Source organism: Delphinus delphis, chromosome 18 (assembly GCF_949987515.2).
Source record: "Delphinus delphis chromosome 18, mDelDel1.2, whole genome shotgun sequence".
In the NCBI taxonomy this organism is placed as follows: Eukaryota; Metazoa; Chordata; class Mammalia; order Artiodactyla; family Delphinidae; genus Delphinus; species Delphinus delphis.
The window spans coordinates 68019224-68039003 of record NC_082700.1 but is presented as its reverse complement, the minus strand read 5'-3'; the positions used below and the strand labels follow the sequence as shown (position 1 = coordinate 68039003).

The window sequence follows — 19780 nt, the reverse complement described above, 5'->3', positions numbered from 1 at the left end:
GTCTGGAGCCTGTTGCTCCGCAACAGGAAAGGCCACAACAGTGAGAGGCCCGCGTACCGCAAAAAAAAAAAAAAAAAAAAAAAAAAAAAAAGAACTGGTTAACCAATTTATTACCTCAAAAACTAGTAAATAAAGGTAAAGAATTATACACTCATCTTGCTCTTTCTATATGAATTACACCCTTAGGAAACCAAACAACAAATGAGAGGAAGAGTCTCTTTATAAATATATTCCAATTAATTAATGAAAAAGATGTTAGAATTAAAATATCACCATTTTGCAATCTAATGAAGCAATAGCTATAGACAGTAAGCTTCAAAGGCTGCTTAGATCTTAAAAAGCAGTAATAAGACATGTGCCTCCTACAGTCTTGGTCAAAGGAATTGAAACCTAAGTCTGATCCCCATCTCTGAAGCCAGTTTGCCAATCTGTAGGAAATGCCAAGAATGGAGGGAAATGCAGAACTGCACCATGATTATGCAATCAGCTAAGTCAAGACTGAGAGACACTCTACAGGTCAAACAGCCCAAGGTTCGTCAACAGATAAACTGCAGGGAAGAGAAATGTATGTGAGGAAAACCTATGGATTGAGAGATATTTAGAAGACCTATCAGAGGTGAAAATAAATGGGCAAGACAAATCACAGTGTCTAGGGATGCAAGTTTGGACCATAAAATTATTTTAAAATTCATGAAAATGATTACTATATAAGTCAAAGTAGTGGATACATCTGGGGAGAGACCAGAGGTTAGGACTCAAATGGGTCACATGGACAGGCCTTCTGGGATTCAGGGCAAATGTCTCATGACTGAACCTACGTAATGGCTACAAGATTCCTCTCCTTACGCAAGCCCACACTGGTTCTGCATAGTTTTTTCTGTATCTGTCTTTTATTCTACAATAAAAACTCTGAAAACATTCTCAGAGTAGCCGCCAGCTTATAGGAGTAAACCCAACACCTAGACCAGGAGCAGCCACAGCAGCAGCAGCCACAGCCAGCGAGGCGTTTCTCAGGCCGGTTTGCTAACCTCTTCAGGGGACCTTTTTGGCTTTCTTTAAAAAAAAAAAAAAGCGAGAAAAAAAAAGAAAGTGCATTCTCATGTTTGGCTGGGATGCTTCAGTAGATGGTTATTTTGCACAAAGTGAAGCGTGATAAAGTGGTAACAACCACTGCCACTATAGGTTAAATGTGAAAACTATGAAGTACAAAACATCACCTTTGCTGGCTTAACCGGACAGCATCCAACCTCTGCAGCATCAGTACTTCCAAAACACTCAGATTTTGCTCTTTGTATGAGCTCCAAGAAGAGCTCATGAGGATGGTGGCAGAAGGGTTGATCTGGGATTCCGTCTGACTAGTGTCTGTTTGCAAAGAAAAAAGATCTTCCTGTTGCCATGAGCACTGCTGAAATCACAGATGAGCTTGGACTGAATTCTCTGAGCAACAGAAGCTGGTCCATCAGGCCACCTGTGGCAGTGGAGGAGGACTGGATTGCTGTCCAATCCGTGATGAAACCAGATCCCCTCAGGGAGAACTCATCTTCCTCCTGCTTTCCTCCTCTCCCTTTCACTACCTCCCCTTAACTCACCTGTGGCACACTGCACTCACTGTGGACTGAGTGCCTGAAGCTGTATTTCATTACGCTTTTGGTCACAGTATATTACACTATACTGTAAATGTGACAGGTGCAACCTGCAAACTGATTTCTTATTTAATGTAAATAGTTTTTGCTTCCAATGAGACCACTTCTGCTATCTGATACAATATTACTCAGCCCTTTTTTCTTTCTTTTCTTTTTTTTTTTTTAACTTAAAAACAAAAACCTCAGTTCAGTCCCAAGAAGGAATTTCAGCCAAGTTGGCACTTGGGCTCTAACAAGTTACTGTGTAAAAGAGGGAAGGCTCCTCCTCTTGGCTTCATCGGGGTTGAACTATTTTGGTTGTTAGCTTTTAACCTGAACTCAGTGTACTTTTCAAAATAATGATTAGAAATAAAAGATAAGGACAACATTTGAACACACAGATGGGAGAAACATTCCTAGTGTAGTTTCCATGGTCATCAGTAAATACCAGTCGGCTGGGTCTTTACCCCAAGACTGGGTACAAGGTACGGATGAGCACTTACTGGAAGCCCCAGGCTGTGCAGTGGGAATGATTAGAGAAGACCAGAATATGAATCCTAATTCATTTTCCTCAACACTGACTGTGGGGCATCCATAAAGGGAGGTATAGAACAACCCTAGCAGAAGGTGCCACCAGCCTCCAACCCCCTACATATATAGGCGTCATTTTCTTTAAGTGCTAGTCTGCTCCTTGCAAATTAAGAACCCAATTTATGCGACTCACTGGGAACAGAACCTTAAGGAACTTGACTGTTGTGGAGGAAGGGCAGTGGAAGGGAGACAAAGACTCTTTAAAATTCTAAACATAAATTTATAAACCAGCACAGCTTTTCAATTTGTTTGGGATGCTAATTGCAAGATCGATTGAAATCTAATGACATACTTACAAACTGCATTTAACTTATGGTACACTGTACATGTTGTGAGTTAGTTTAACCAAAGGAATCTGTGTCTCTCTCTGTCAGTATTACTAGTATCTGGATTTCATTCAGTCTAATGTATATTCTGTATTAAGTGTCCACTTGGCACAATGCACTCAAGTAATATTATTACTTCCAGATGATAGCCACGCACAATATTTAGTTAGAGAAACAGTTTCCACACTCTAACAATTGGCAGAAGTCAGGTTTTCTAGTTAAGGAATATCATTAAATATAAAACCTTGTTTTTCATGCATAGGAAGTGAACAATACAGCAATAGGACACCTTTCATTTCTAATATTTGACAGCAGAATGATTTTCATTTCTATTTTTCAGCTATTGTTAAGTCCAAAAAGTTGTTAAATTTTTTTTATTAAATGTTCTGGGTTTCTAACAAAGGTACTTAGGGTAAAGAAGAGGTTTTTGGTACTTATTAATTTCACAGAAACCATTTAAATAAACAAACTATAAATCTCTAAATATCTTTATACTTTTGGGGTAAGCTTTTCCAGCTCATGTGGAAAATAGTTTACTTTTAAAACTTCTAGTTACTGTAGTCTATGTTAATTTTGTAAATGTTCTTTCCCTTTTAAAAGACTAAGATTGAAGTTTGTTAGTGTTTGCCATTTTTGTGTGCATATCTGATTTCTTTTTATTTCCCTGTAATCAGCACTGATACCTATTTCCCGCGTCTCCTTGACTACTAAGAAGTAAGAGGCTGGGCGTTCAGCTTCCACATTCTACACTCTTTGCGCAGATCAGGACACTAAAAAGACACGAGTTAACAGAAACCTGAGTGGGCTGTTAACCTTTTTTTTTCTTCGGGAAATGTAGATGCAATAACATTTCCAGCTGAAAGACTCAGATTCTAAGTTCCTAATGTTTAAGAATGCAAATGAAGTATTCTGTCTTTTCTGTGCCTGGAGGTGTTCTGTGAGAAAACAGAAAGAGGTTTCTAGGATTAGTTCCACAGATTTCCTTTATCATGTAAAATCTTAGACTGGTTGCACTGGCAAGAATCAAAGAAAAGCAATACAGAAGATACCCAGAGAAAATGAATTCAATAACTTCTTTAGCAATAACACTGAGAAAATTAGAGTTAACTAAAAAGTCAGCCTTTTGGATAAATTTTAGCCTTCCTCCTTTAAAGAAATTCTAGTTTTAATATTAGAACATTTTTTAAAAATATATTAGCAAAATACTGATGATCAAGTCAACGACACTAAATTTTCTTGGATGAAACTGTTAAGTTTATCACTCAGCTACCTGGCATTTTCAGGAAGTTAAGCTTATTTTTGCTTTGTAATACAATAGTAATAACGCTTTAATTAAAGATGCAAGTACAGCTGTGAACTTCTTGTTGCATTTTCATATAGATTGATCTTCTTGATGTTTGAAATAGGATTTTATCTTGAAATGTTTTTTAAAAAATAAATAAAACTTGAATATATAAAATTTTAAATTTGTTTATATAAAATTATTTATGTAAAACCTTGAACTCTTTTAATAATTTCAATTGGATTGAACAAAGTATGACATTCATGATTCGAGGTCCCAATTATCTAAAACCCACAAGGAATTTTTATTTCAAATACAATAATTATATAAGGTTTAATGCATATTGAACGGGGCTACCTGTGGGAATGAGTTTGTGTTCCAGTAATTCTAATAAATGTTACTGTAAAACAAAATTTTTTTTAAAAGATGTAGGCACAAATGTTAAAGTATTTCTTCTAGATGTATTTTTTAAGAGGGTAAGGTAAGAAACTTCATATTTAAATATGGTTGTGTATTGCTAAGCTTCTCCTTATATAAACTGGTCATAGGAATTATTTAGTTATGAAGTTGTAATTTCCTTCTTTTGTACTTCCCATAAAATACTTTTAATTTTATATCTCAACAATTTGGATATTAAAAATGAGTTGTTTTCATTTCTCCCTGATCCAATTATTTTTATTGTTTCATGAATACTAAAATTAATTGGTACTTTCGGATTGAAAACTAATTTTTCCAGTTCAATTTTGGAATATACCTTATAACAACTATGGAATTAGATGAGCAATTTTACAGTTTAAGTCTTAAAAACGATTTAATAATGTTTCAATTAGCATGAGGGAATGTTAATGTAGATGCCTCCTGACTCACCTTCCTGTTCATTCCTCAGAGTCCATTAATATTTACTGCTAGTAGTAAGCTGGTAAACTGGTGAAAGGCTAGAGATCTTGTGTTTAGTCCAAACACTGGATACTAACTTTAATTTTTAAATGTTTAAAATTGGTCTAGGATATTATCTGAATTATGTACTCGTTCTATTTCCTTTGATAATATGAATTTTTTTAAAACTTGCTACAAGTAGAAGTCCTTCCACACTCTGTGCTTAATTTACTGCTTTCTGGAACACATCAAGTTCTCGATACCACTGCTGGATGGAAATCAGAGTCATGTGGTTTGAATAAAGCATGCTCTACCTACAGTTGGGATATTCTTTTTTGTTAGCACATTTAATTGCTGTGCTCTAGTACAGCCTACGTTATAAAGCTTATTTCAAATAACGAATGGAATGCTAAAAAAGCAGAGATCATGATTTCCAGTTAATTGCCTCGAGCAGCTAATTCCTCACACTACTCAGTCCAACAGGCCAACCTGCTACTTTCACCCTTTATTTTGGTTATTAACAAGGATGCAATGAAATGAAAGTGACAATAAGATGTAGTGGAATGACCCAAGTAGAGATTAATTTATCTCTAGGTAGGAAACATTTTTTTTAAAGTTTGAAGGGAATAAAAGAACAAGGAATGCATTAATATTAACAAGAACAACAATATGTACTTTACTTACTTATTTAGCACCATCTAAAAGGCACTGTAGTAAGGCTCACTTTACCCTAAAAACCATTTTATACATAGATAAACATTTCAGTCATTGGGTTCTAGTTGGTTTACAAAGTTAGAAAGTCTTCAATTTATTCTAGAATTACACAGTAAAATATCTTAACTAACATTCCACAGTTTAAAGTTTTTTTTAATTTTTTTAATTGAGGTACAGTTGATTTACATTGTATTACTTTCAGGTGTACAACACAGTGATTCAAAATTTTTACAGATTATACTCCATTTATAGTTATTATAAAATATTGGCTATATTTCCTATGCTGTAAAATATATCCTTTTAGCTAGCTTACTTATTTTATACATAGTAGTCTGTACCCCTATTTTGCCCCTCTCCCGTTTCCTCTCCCCACTGGTAATCACTAGTTTGTTCTCTGTATCTGTGAGTCTCTTTCTTTTTTGTTATATTCACTAGTTTTTTAGATTCCACATAGAAGGGATAATATACAGTATTTGTCTTTCTCTGACTTACTTCACTAAGCATCATATCCTCCAGGTCCATCCATGTTGCTGCAAATGACAAAACTGCATTCTTTTTTTTAAATGGCTGAGTGGTATTCTATTGAGTATCTACACCACATCTTCCATATCCATTCATCTGTTGATGGACACTTAGGTTGCTTCCATTTCTTGGCTACCGTAAATAATGCTGCTATGAACACTGGGGTGTATTATCTTTTCCAATTAGTGTTTTTTAATCATTTTTCCTCAAAAAAAAAATGGGGCTACGAAACCAGCAGGACATAAATAGTCATTTCTACTTAACATGTCAGTAAAATTAGGATCTGAGAGATGAAATCAAATGCCCACCACACCTAAACAGGTAAAGTGATAGAAATAAGATAAGACCCAAACCAGTGGTTTTACCTGCATCTCTGCTGCCTTCTCATGTCCCAGGTTCAGGTGGCATGTGCTGACCACTGGGAAGTGTCATACATAAGTCTGCCTGACACAGTCCCAGGACACACCTATTACCTCAGCACCCATCTGACTAGTGCCTCTTTTCACTCTCCAAAGCATGCTTGTTTGGACAGACCTGGTTTCTGAATGCAAAGAGTTTACAGTCTAGTAGAACAAACAACACATACCAAACAATAAAAACAATAAATGGTAGAGAATACTAAATGCACTAAAAGACGTTAAAAATAAAAAATCAGGCACTGTGAACAGAGTCCAACAGAGGAATCAAGGAAGGCGTCACAAAAAGGGTAGCATTTGAAGGAAAAAAGAAACTAGGATTTGAAAAGGCAGCAAGGAAAAACAAGCATTTAAATATTCAGGAAAACAGTCCTCCCACTGGTCTGTAAAAGGTTCTATGATCTTCAGAGAATCTTGATGAAGCTACACGCAACCCGTGTTCATCCTAAAGGGTCTCCCCCGCCTTCTCTTAAGCCTTACAACAACCAGACCTCAACTGCATACTTCTTCAGTATACAGGTAAACCCATGCATTCACTCTACAAATATGTGCTAAGCACCCACTCTGTGTCAGGCACTGTGTTAAGTCTAGGGAAACAATGATGCACAAGACGAAGATGTACCACTGCCCTCTTTTAGTTGACAAACCAACTGGGAAGACAGGACACAACAAGCAATTAAAATCACAAGGAAGCATGGGTGCTGTGACAGAGAAGTACAGTAGTATACTCTGGGAAACTAATGGTAATTAGAATAAAGCATACATGGATGGAAACTGTCAGCCAAATCAACATAAGTTTATTGCAATGATATCTCTACATATGAAGTGGCAATATTTCAATCATAACTGCATAAACAATAAAAGACAAGGGGAGTCTTTCCAGACAGAGATTCCCTCCCCTTTGCATCAGAGAATTTTTCCCTTCTGTTCACATTAAATTTTGCTACAATTTTAACATGCTCAAATCACCTGATACGTCTTTCTCAGAAAGTCCAACCAGGGCCTTTCTAACCTGCTAGATAAATAAGACTTGAGAATGCAATCTTCTCCCTTCAATTCAAGCCTTGTAACTGATGAGGGCGAAAATGGACATCATATATAATAGATGAAGCATTATTTTATATCAACTACCAATAAGCATAAACATTAATTGCAGCAAAATTATCTTCTTAAAATGTTTTACCAGCCTGTGCGACTCCCTTGAAATGTACGCTATCATCACCTTACGTAGCCTTTTGAAGTTTTCAAGTTATGACTGACACCACCTATAAACTCCTCACCTCCCATGGCTCTTGAATCGTATAAAACAACTGTCAAGCAGGGTTTTAAATTATATTCTTGTATTATAAAAAGGCACGAATTAGAAGCAGCAGAGTGTAATGGTTAAGAGCAGGAGGCTGCCTAACTCCAATTCTACCATAAACTACCTGGGTGGCCTTGGACAAGTTTCTTAACTACTCTGTGCCTCAGTTTCTGTATCTGTGAGGATTAAATGAATTAATATATGCAAAGCACCTGGGACAGAGGGGACCCTAATGAGCTGCTGTCTAGCTGTGAAGGGCTTCAGAAGGCACAGCTGGCTGTAACTGACTGGTGAGGACTCCCTGCCCGCCTTCCCGTGTGCAGGTGTTTAATGCATTCCAGGAGCCTTGTTCCTGAGAAGGCAACCCTTCCTGAAGAGGCTAAACCTACTTCTCCCCCACACCCTTCATCTCCTCCTCTCAACCGGCTCCTTCCTCTCACCCTAAAACCCTGCTTGCATGTAGACTTGCTCATCCTTCCATCACATGGCTAAAGCTGAGGCAAGCAAGCAAGCCACAGCTCTCAAAGGAGAAAAGATGTCGCCCAGACAAAATTTTAAATGCCCGCACAATCACAGCAGCCAGCCAGCCAGCCTCTGGTAACAGAAATTACAGCGGGGCAAGCACAGATAGTGCTGGAAGGCAGGCAGAAATGAAACTATTGTGCATGCCAGCTTGAGGAATACAGGCTCTACAGACAACAGTAAGCCACTGAAGGATTCTGAAGTACTTCAGGAAGATCAGTCTGGCTCCAGTATTGACCAGGCTCCAAGGAGGAAAGATTGAGAGGAAGTGATCAGTGGTCCAGGAGAAAGACATGAGTGAGGAAGTAATATGACAGCAGTGGGAATTCAGTAGAGAGAAAAGCAGTGAGAAAAGCTGCAGTAATACTAATTAATAGTACACCTGGCAATGGATTTAGGGAGAATGACTGAATTAGGAAGTGCAAGGGAGGGGAATGGTCAAAGTTGACCATAAGATTTGCAGGCCAGAAAACAATTCAAACAGGAAACCGAAAAGCAGGTTCTGTTACGAGGATAAGTTCCACTTTGCACATAAGTGACCTGTTAGCAGGACAACCGGAGGAGACTTCCATGGGAGACACTCTCACATGGATCTGGAAATGTCTTCAGTAAAAAAACAGACAACATCCAAATACAATTTCTTGGGATAAACTACCCTGCTGTACTTGAAACCTTAAAAAGTTATGATATCACATTTACCTGTATAATCACTAAAGTCATGAGCTGTGAAGTACTTCTGAGAGATTTTAAATATTTTACTCATGTTATTACTACCTGAAACACTTCACTTCCGAATCAAAAAGGGTTTTTGGAGTACTACTGTTCATGCTCTGTGGTTTAGAATGCTTTTCAGTTTCAAAAGCTCAGTTTTGACACAGCAGTTACTCTACTTGACCAAAGTCTTCAACTCTGATTTAATAATGCTATTTAATAACAAATAAACTTCAAAAGTCTTTTTGAATTTTTTGGCTTCAATATCCACACTAGAAATTGCATAAAGAGAACACTGGAAGTCAGCAGAACACATAAACGAGCCATCAAAGATGAACTCCATGATCTGGGATGACGTGCCAAGGCATTTTCACAGAACACTAAGGCCCACCCACCATACCAGTCAGAAAACAGCGCTCTGATGCTGTAATATTTATCCGCCATAGGCCATTTCCAACTATCCTAAGAGGAGGCTAGACTCTAGTTAGGACCTACCAAGAAATAAAAGTAATTTGAAGTAAGTCTTCTATCTTCTTTAGGTTACCTATAATAAAGCCCTAAAGAGATTCAGTCCTTTTCCCATATGGTTGTCCAGTCTAGTAAAGAATTTTCAAATTAACAACAATGGAAACTGATTTCAGGGTTTTTTGGATAAGAGGACAGCATAGAAATGATCTTAGGCTGAAAAAGGCATAATTTTATGGGTTTAAAATTAAAACCGTACAGTACTGGAAAACAAAAAATTATAATCCTTGTTGGTACTACTAAACGGTCAAGATATATGCAAAATAATTGTTTTAAACTCATTCATTGACAAATTTCTAAATAAAATAGAAAAAGTTATTTAAAATAATTTAACTCTATTTTCAACAACTCGGGATGATGTCACAGGTCATCCAGAGACTACATACAATATATTATCCCCACCTTGTGGTCAGCTTCATGAAAATGAACACACTAAAAATAGCAACAATCCCTGTACCTGTCTAAAAACCTCTCCTACCATTTATTTCACAGATTTGACTTGTATTTCCAAGAATTCCTTCTTCCCATGTTACTCTCAACATGAAAAGACATAATTCTTATTCATTCTTACATGTTTACCCTCTTTGTCTAAGTTTTCATCACAGAAGATAATACCTAATCCATAAATTTAAACATTAACAATCAACAGGTATTAATTTATTATATACCCACAGAACGGGGTATTTTTAAATCTCTGTGTGTTTCAATTTTCCTTCTGTTAGGTTGCCAAATCCTGCACCACTATATTGGGGGTTGGGGAAGTGAATCTCTTGCCTCTTCTACAGCATAATTCAAATTTGGGGGGAAATCCAGAAAGTTTATAAATCTAATCCAACACTAATGTCTACATATGTTACTATATTTTACAAATATTTTATCAGTATGATTCTCACTTATCCACAAAAATTTTTTAATTCAGAAAGCAAATCCTCCACAGCATCTCTGAATTAACTGCCCATATTCTCAACTGATATGCACTAAAGGGAATGTAAATCTAATGTTATTGAATATAATTACTAATCACTTCTTGGCCTTTAGGTTAAGATCAAGTAAATATAATCAGTAGGCCCTATACATTTAAACTATATGACACGTTCTCAGATTACTTGTATGTCATCCCTATCTATCTTTTATTTTCCGTGTTACTACACCCTGCCCCCATGTATTAGCAGAAATAACTGTACCATATGCTTTTTTATTCACAATGTCACAGAGTCTCTTTCTAGTGGCTCTAACCACATGTGTGCTTATGAACAAGATAGTGAAATGTGTATTAAACTAAATATATTCATACAGATGTGTAGCTGTTTCAAACACCATACTTTGACTATAGAGTAGTCTATCTCCGTCCAAGTACAATAAAAAGGAACATTTGTAAATAGTTGAAAAAAAACATATTTCATGACATGTTAGAAATCACATAAAATTCTTGTTTTAGTGTTCATAAATAAAGTTTTATTGAAATACAGCCATACCCATTATGTTCACTTACCTATACTTGTGGGCTGTTTTCATGCTACAACTGCAGAGTTATATAGTTAATAACTGAGTTGAATAGTTCTGATGGTATGGCCTGCAAAGTCTAAAATATTTATTACCTGGCCCTTTACAGAAAGAGTTTGCCAAACACTGGGCTATATGATAAAACGGTTTAAATTTCTAGTGATCATACGCATGAGCAACAGCTGAATAGCCATCTTGCAAAGATAACAGAAGTGATTTCTGTATTTATAAACATCTGCCTACTTTGAATTTAGGGTATCAAATCTATCCCATGAATGGCCCAAAAATAGAGCTAGGCAATCCACCTCTTACCCATTTATTTGCTTATTAAGCAAATATATACGAGCCAGATATTGTTCGAAGCACTGAGGAAACAGTAATGATCACAAGGGGGGAGGGGAACTCCTGTGGTTGTGTAGGTTACATTCCAGTGGGAGAGAAAGACAGACAAAATAAAGTATGTATCAGGCTGAAGTAAATAGAGAAAAATAAATTAGAAAATGGGAATTGAGAGTGTGAGGTGATAGGAGAATAATAACTAGCCATTTTAGTTAGGATAGTCAGGGTAGGCATCTTTGAGAAAATGACTTTGAATGGCCTGAAGAAGGCACATCTGGAGATTCTATGTTCTAGGCAAAGAAACTAGCAGGTGAAAAGGCCCTGAGGTTGTAAGCATACCTTACCTCAAGGAAGAGGTAAAATACAGTAAGCAAGAGAGCAAAATACTTAGATCAGAAAGGGGGATGGGGACTTAAAGGACTGGTTCTTACTCTGAATGAAATAAGAAGCTATTAAATGTACTTTGTTGCTTGGTTTTTAGCAGAGAAGCTGATATTTGACATATCAAATATCTGGATATTACTTGTCCACGGATCACTCTGACTGGGTTCTGAGAATACTCTGGAGGGACATAAACATGGAAGCTTGGAGATCAAGTAGTAAACTAATTTGATGATGCAGATGAGAGATGCTGGCAGCTGGAATAAATGGTAGCACTGACAGTAGTGAGAAGTGATCAGATTCTAAATTAATTTTGAAGGTAGAGCCAAGAAAATTAATCCCCTTCCTGAGAAGGTCTTCCCCCCTTTTTTTAATCTCCATTCTTCTCCCCCATCACCTTCTCTATGTAAACACACTCCTATTTTCAAGATCCACTTCAAATGCCACCTTCTTCATGAGACTTTTCTAGACACTCCTCCCCCATCAAAAGTAAGCACTTCATTCTCTGACCTCCCCACAAGGCCATCTCTGACTCTCATGAGTTAAACTCCTCCCTAGGTCTCCTCCCTGTTGTATCTCCTCTCTATAAACTTCTTCAGGGTAGTGAATCTGCTTCATCTTTGTATTCACCGGTATCTGCCACATCAAGAGATATATGCCAAACAATCAAATTAGATAAGTTCTAAGTTTCCTCTTGGCTCAAAAAGCCCGTGATTTTCTTCTCTCTGTGTACTTTATAACTCCAATGATGCCACAATTATGAAACTCAGCTTTATAGGGGCACAGAGTTTTTATGACAGGAGTAAATTCCTAGGGAGGAAACCAATAGCTAGACAAATACAAAACACTCTTCTTCACTAATCCTTTCATACACACCCACACCTCTCCTATTAGAAATTAGACAACTGTCTCTCCAGCTATACCCAACCCCTAAGCTACCAGAATTAACCATTACCTTCATGCAGCACCTACACGAGACATACTTTGATTGCAGCGATGACCACACTGCCCTACAATTATGTGGTATAATAGACATTTGGTGGAAAAGTTAGCCAGCCTGCAACTCTCTGAGCTGCACTTTTCCCAACCACAGTAAAAGTCCCCTCAACTGCAACCCTTTTGGGGTTTTGTTTGTTTGCTTGTTTGTTTTGGCCGCACCGCACGGCATGTGGGATCTTAGTTCCCGGACCAGGGATCGAACCCGCGCCCCCTCTAGTGGAATTAACCACTGGACCCCAGGGAAGTCCCTGCAGCCCTTTTGCAGGATGTGATCTGGCTCCCTGAACACAGATGACTGTAGCAAAAAGCAGCTAACCCAAACTCGATCTATCGCAGTCCCTTTCCCAGGAATGGGGACCAAGAGAAAAAAGAGGCTTTCCTCTTTTCAGGAGGCCAGACCTAAAACACATAAGCTCAGGGGCTATGGAGTCAGCATGTTCCATGGGACCACTAGAGCAGAGAAGCAGAGGATGCAAGTGGACAGGCTTGCCGAAAGATTTCAAAGAATGAAGCAGAAACACAGAGCAAAAAGACCTGACAGCTGGCTAGTCTCTGTTTCCAATAGTTTCCTCAAGCCTCCCTATCTTTTCACTCTTGGATTCCTCAAAACACCCATGTGTAATATGCACAAAGTTCTAGCTGCCCAGCAACATCGTTAAAGCAACTCATAGCCTTGACATTGTTTTCCTTACTTACTAACATAAGGGTTAAGGCTTTAAGCTCTGGTTCTAAAAATTTTAACTTAATAGTAACAACTGAGTGTTCTTTCAGTCCCCAAGACCAATACAAGGGACAATCACAGAAGGAATCAAAATCTAATACCCATAAATAAGTTTCTTGGAAAAGCAAGTTTTGTGCCCTACTTTATTTTTTTAACTAAGTTTCTCAGTGTCTAGCACAGTGGGATAAGAAAATTTTCAATAAATGTCTGATAAAGAACAAAAGACTGTCAACCCACTAAACATCTCAACTCTCCCCGCCCCCAGCACACACTTCCTCCAACACCCACAGAAATTCTTCTGAAAGCACTGATACATCTCCCAGTTTTGGGTTTCTCTGCCATTCTCTCAGACCTGTCCCACTCTGCAAGTCAGCTCTGCCCTTGGCTAGCTGTCCTCACAGTCACAAAATGGCTGCCAGCAGCACCAACCCCTCTCACTCACAAAAGGGTGGGCGTGGGGGGCCGATGTGGAGCTTGAGCACCAAAGTCTCTCTAATGAATGAGAAAGTTTCTCTCCCAGGAATCCCAAGAAAAGCCTCACATTCTGTTTCAGCGGTCCAAACTGGCTTAAGCCTTCACTGAGTCATCCTTGAATAATAATTGTCAGAAGAGATAACATGATTATAACTGGCTTAAACAAATCACCAGTGGTGGAAAGAATGTTAGAGAGGCAAACTGTCCACTGGAACGTGAGTATACGTGTGCACACGTGCATGCCTACCAGATACAAGCATTCACTGAAGCCTATTTGCTTGGTATAACCATCACCTGCTAGCCAGACAAAAAGATAAAGAAGCTTACCAGTAATTAACACTTGGCAGAAAGATATCAAAGGAGACAGAATTTCGAGTGGCCACCTTAAACTGTGATACCATATATTGTTCCCTTTGTATCCACACCTTTCCCCTAACTGTTCTCAAGACTTGAAGGGTGAAATATTACCATGTACAGTCTTACTAGAGTGTTTTTCAAGACTGAATAATCGAGACTTAGGGAAATAAACCACTGTGAGAAGAGGAATGATTCTTGGTATCAGATGAATCTCTAAGTAAGGGCAGGGTTTACTGAAAAGCAGATGATTTGCAAAGTACAAATCAGAAGATAGCTTTGTGTCCTAACAACCGCAGGACAAAACTAAGGGGTGAAGACTTCTATAGGAAGGCCAGCATGAGACTTTTAACTTCTTCTAAGGCATTGTTTCTTATTACATGTAGCTTGCATTTTTCTAAAAGCTGTTATCATAACAGCTTTTAATTACATAATTCTTCAGTCTGATGTGCATTCTTGTTATAGTTAATATAGAAATACATCACATTACGTCACTACATGCTTAAAATTCCCCCCAGTGGTTCCCCAAGGCTGCTGAAATTAAAATCCCAGATTCTTACAATGGCCCTTGCTGATGTGCCCTGAGCCTATCTTTCCAACCGCATCCTGTACCACACACCTCCTCATTCATCATTCTCCTGCCACACCAGCTTCCTTCTCTCTATCGACAAGCTAATCCTCCTGCCTCAGAACATTTACACCTGCTCATTCCCTCGGCCTGGGGAGGGTTTATCTCAGATCCTCACGTGCTGGCCGCTGCTCCTTCTCATCCTTCAGTTACTTCAGTGCAAATGTCACATCCTCCCCGCACCTGAGCACCACCCACAACCCCGCCACACACAACCCCATCCGCACCCGCACATCCTGGGCCATGGCCCTTCTACAGATGACCGCCTCTGGGTCAGACACTAATCCCCAATCCAATCAGTTGTCAACAGAGTGACAGGCTCACGTGATAAAGAAAGCTTGGTAATTTAAACAGCAACTACAAGCAATGAGGCGAAGAGAAGCAAGAATGTAAGGAACAAGTCAAGTATTAGTGACCAAACTGAGCTGAAAACACAGAAATGATTAACAAGTCAGGCCTACTATGATCTCAGTTTCCTAAAAGATCGTGAGAGTATTTAGGGGCAAAAAAGTAAATTATTACCCCAATTCAAATACTAGCCATAGGCTTTAGTCTTCTTTCCAATAAAATACACGTATCAACTATTTCCCTCATTCCTTAACGAGAGCACAAGCACGAAAGGATGACACAGAAGTCACTTTGAGCACCTCTAGAGAATGCACACCTGAGGTAATATTATTCATCAGTATATAAATCACATTTACTAATAATATCAGTTATTTACAGAAGCAATAATTGCTTTAGGATACTTCAAGGTACAAATATTTATCTTTACTATTAAAATTATTAAATTATTAAAATTCAAGATAAAAAAGATCATACAAACCAAAATTTAACAGTGAAAAAAATATGGTTAAACGTTGTGTCTAAATTATTTTTTTAAAAGAAACAGGCATTAAAACAGGTTTCAAAGAAAGAAAGATATCATAGAAAACAGTAATTCTGTATCTGAAAAGAAAAACACCTTAGCATTTGCCCAGAAGACACTGCCTGAACCTCCCATCCATCCTTCTAAATTTGGGGAGTCTTAAGAAATCCTGTGTCAGCAATCAAAGCCAGTGCTGTAACCCAACTACAGCAATCCACTTTCAAAATTCTTAAAAAACCCATTTGGGGTTTGTCGGTAGGAGGTAAATTAAAGCCTTATGTACTGAGAAGCAAATAATTTGAAAAATGTACAGGGGCAATGAACCCTGAAGTTATCAGGCATCGAAATGACTATAAAAGTGTTTTGTATAGTTTACCAAGAAGATCCAAATTTTCTATTTTTCATCTATTTTCTAAAAATGTATAAGAACTGTTAAACTTGGCCCTTGGGCTTAAAACACTACTTATCAACTGTTAATTTACCCAAGCATCTTTTCTTGTTTTTAAGTTGAAATAAAATCTATATGACATCCAAGTAACTGAACAGGACAGATTTTTCTGAATCAAATTAAACAATGCAATGATTTTCTGGTAGCAAAAATACATTACTACATAAAACATTTATCAGGTATTCTTAAGTGGACAATAAAAAAGAAACCTGAATTAAACTGGTCTAGTAATATTAAGGAACTAATCTAAGAAATGTTGCTACAAGTCCTAACCACTTTCAAAACAGAATTCTACCTCCAATATACAGATCTATTCAAATAGGAAAAGGAAAAAATCCACTTTCATATTAACTATTAGGCAAAAAAAAAAAAAAATCGTCTTCATAGTTGAATTTTTAAAGACGCTTTCTATAAAGAGACTACTTAGTACCATGCTGAAATTTTCAGTAACTAGAAAATTTAAATGTAGTCAGTATGATGGGAATATTTTCTTTGGTCTCTTTCAGGTCTGAGAATATTTTAAGTCTTGAGTTATTTTTACATGCTCTTCTTGAAGGAACTGATTTCTCTACCCTTAAGTTTTGTATCTTAAAATGTTTGAGAAATGGTAAAAACAGAAATAATCAATTTTCTTTTTCAACAGGGGGGTCCATGCAAGGCTACCTTTGTCAAGAGTATATAAGAGAATACCATCTTAAAGCTCATTTTTAGATTTTTTTCAATTGTTTTACTGCAAAGAATTTAACAAAGAAGTTTACTAAATAAATAACAGACTTGAGAAACAGAAGAATTCTATAATGCCTTATCCGACCCCAAGTCTACTAGCCCAAGCATCACTAAAACTAGTTAAATGCTAATTATACAAGAGGCAATTTGCCAGTAATTGAAAAACGCCTACGAAATTAACAAGTGAATACTATCTGACACAAGAAAGCTGGGAATGGTTATAGAGGCTTTTGCCTTCTAAAACCAGAATCAGAACTCAAGACGATTAATCAACATTTTAACACTTCCCATCTGTAAGCTCAAGGTAGTGCTTACTGTCACTTGACAAGTTGCTTAGCATTGCAAAATTTGATAATTCATGTCTTACTGAATTTTTACTGACTTGGAAGAAAATAAAACACCAATTAAAAGCAGATGTCACCTTTAATTCTAACTGGCTGACAAAGTTCTAATTTTTTTACCCAGTGCAGAGACAGAACGCCTGTAGATGACAGTTTGGACAGTTAAATATTTAAAGTCACTGATATCCCCCCACAAATTTGCAAGTGATTTTCCAGAACTTAATCCCATGGGGCTTTTTTATCTGGCAAACATCCAAAAGGAATAGTTTCAAGTAGACATCTAGAAGGTAAATTTATTGTTACATTTTTGCAAAGGCTACAAATACTGATCAGAACATTACTAAGCTAATATCCTCAAGATTCCCAGCTTTATCTTCATAAACATAAAAAATTTTCCAAAAACCACATTGCTCCATGTTGCTCCTCTATTAAAATCTAGCTTAAAAAAAACACAAAAAACTAGTATAAAGATTTAATAAACTGTGCTTAACATACATTCATGTTTAAACGATCCAAGGGCTGGGCTTCCCTGGTGGCACAGTGGTTGAGAGTACGCCTGCCGATGCAGGGGACACGGGTTCGTGCCCCGGTCCGGGAAGATCCCACATGCCACGGAGCGGCTGGGCCTGTGAGCCATGGCCACTGAGCCTGTGCGTCCGGAGTCTGTGCTCCGCAAAGGGAGAGGCCACAACAGTGAGAGGCCTGCGTACTGCAAAAAAAAAAAAAAAAAAAAAAAAAAAGATCCAAGGGGTAAATCATATCCAACTGAACTTACCATAACATAATAACAATCTGATTTGAGTACTGATATTTTTCAATGTCTTTCAATACTGTATTGTTAGTCATTAAGTTCACTCAATTTTGCTTCTACTGAGTTCTGAACAAAACTTCTTAAATTCAATGTTTTGAAAAACACCACAAAAATAAATTACTAAGTAGACAGACTGATGACCATACTAACACCCAATTGACAACATTAATATCTACTTTCCTGCAATAAACCCAAATTTCCATACATATGTAAATAAACTTAAAATGTATAAACAATTACAACATTATTAACCCTCTAAAGATAGCTAGGCTAGTGTTTCCTAATGCTACTGTTTCTATGCATAAAGTAACTTAGAATAAAATCCTGAGATCTATAAATGCTTCATTATAATACAATAGGTTTTTCTACAAGAAGAAAACTTCTGGATTTTCCCAAACATCCCGATTTCAAAGACACTATAATAAATAGAGTCCCGGCCCAATGTCCAGCAACACTGACCACAGCCTCCACAGATTACCCCTGAATGATCTAAGCGAGCTTTCAAAAGCCAGAACAAGCTGCTACCAATCAGGCAAAGAGGGAAAATGAATCCCAGAAGGAATCACCACAGAGATCCCAGTCATAATAACAGGGTCCCTAGGAGCTGTAAAGGCCTAGCAAGGCTTTGCTTGCGTCTACTCTTTACATAACAATCAGACTTGGCTTAGCAGTCAGAAGGGGTAAAGGAACCAGGTTGATCCTCTATTGTTCACTTCCTAGGTCTAACGGAGTATTTGCACTTTAACAGAAAGTCTGTCATGAAAGAAGAATTTGAGGAAGATGAAATGGAAAGGTGGTCACAAAAAGGGGATTTAAGGGAGTGGCCTACCTGTGACAACTTTTGTAGACCTAATCTTTGCATTTCCATCCTGCTTCATGCATTGCTAATCAGAGATCCACTGGAAGCTTCAGAACCAACTGAAAGGCCTGGCAGGGTATTTGGCTTTCCATTCTTCTACTCTGTTTATTCCCAATATATATTCATCAGGCTTAGAAACAACTCTTGAACAAGGGCAGCCACTCAGCAATGAAATGTAAATTACTGACATGTGCTGAAACCTGGACTTGCCACCACTAATGAGCACATTAAAGGAAAAATGCTCACTAGATGACTGCAACCTTTTTACTGAACCCAGTGTGCATGGAAAGCCACAATTCAACATCAATTAAAAGAGCTAGCTGCAAAACAGTAACAGAGCAGCCCTGTCACCACTTTTAATACCTCAGAGACCAAAAAGCTAAGACAAACATGAAATTTTTACACTTCATCGACTAAAAATGTTGTGCAAAACATTATCGTAAATGTGGTCCACTGCGGTTAAGATTTGTGAATCACTATTTCAAACAGTTTCTTAAGAGTGAAGAAAATAAGATATCTGGTGGTTTAAAAGAAAATCAACAAGGTATTAATCTATTGCTTTATTCATTAATGCAGTCAACAAATTCTAGACTTAGTGATCTAAAACTCACCAGAGACTTGGCAAGACTAAAATTATATAAAGCTTGTCAAGAAAAAATTTATAAACCATAAACTAATGATTTAGATCTCAAAATAAGCAAAATACTTGGTTTATATGAGCAGGGGCTCATATACAGAGAGGCAAAGACTATTATTTATCATAATCTAATCTGCAATTTAAAATGGAAAATTCTGAAATAAAATGTGAACAGACATCTAGTAGCTATTATTAATTTTTAAAATATAATTTTCACAGTTAAAATAAATTTTTAATCAAAATTTCAAAGTAAATGTGGCAAAAGAATGAATGAATAAAGG

General features: G+C 37.4%; 1 protein-coding gene across 2 annotated transcripts in view; it reads right to left on the bottom strand.

Moving 5' to 3' along the window:
• PCCA (propionyl-CoA carboxylase subunit alpha) overlaps positions 1-19780 on the bottom strand; it is a 355728-nt gene that overhangs the window by 262011 nt on the left and 73937 nt on the right. The window contains exon 1 of one of the 2 annotated variants that reach the window (XM_059995775.1): positions 17688-17871. The exons of the other annotated variant lie outside the window; for it this stretch is intronic. Within the exon in view, the coding sequence (XP_059851758.1) occupies positions 17688-17693 (6 nt within the window). The 5' untranslated portion in view covers positions 17694-17871. Of the gene's footprint in view, positions 1-17687; positions 17872-19780 lie in introns of those variants that run through there. 2 annotated transcript variants of the gene reach the window in all.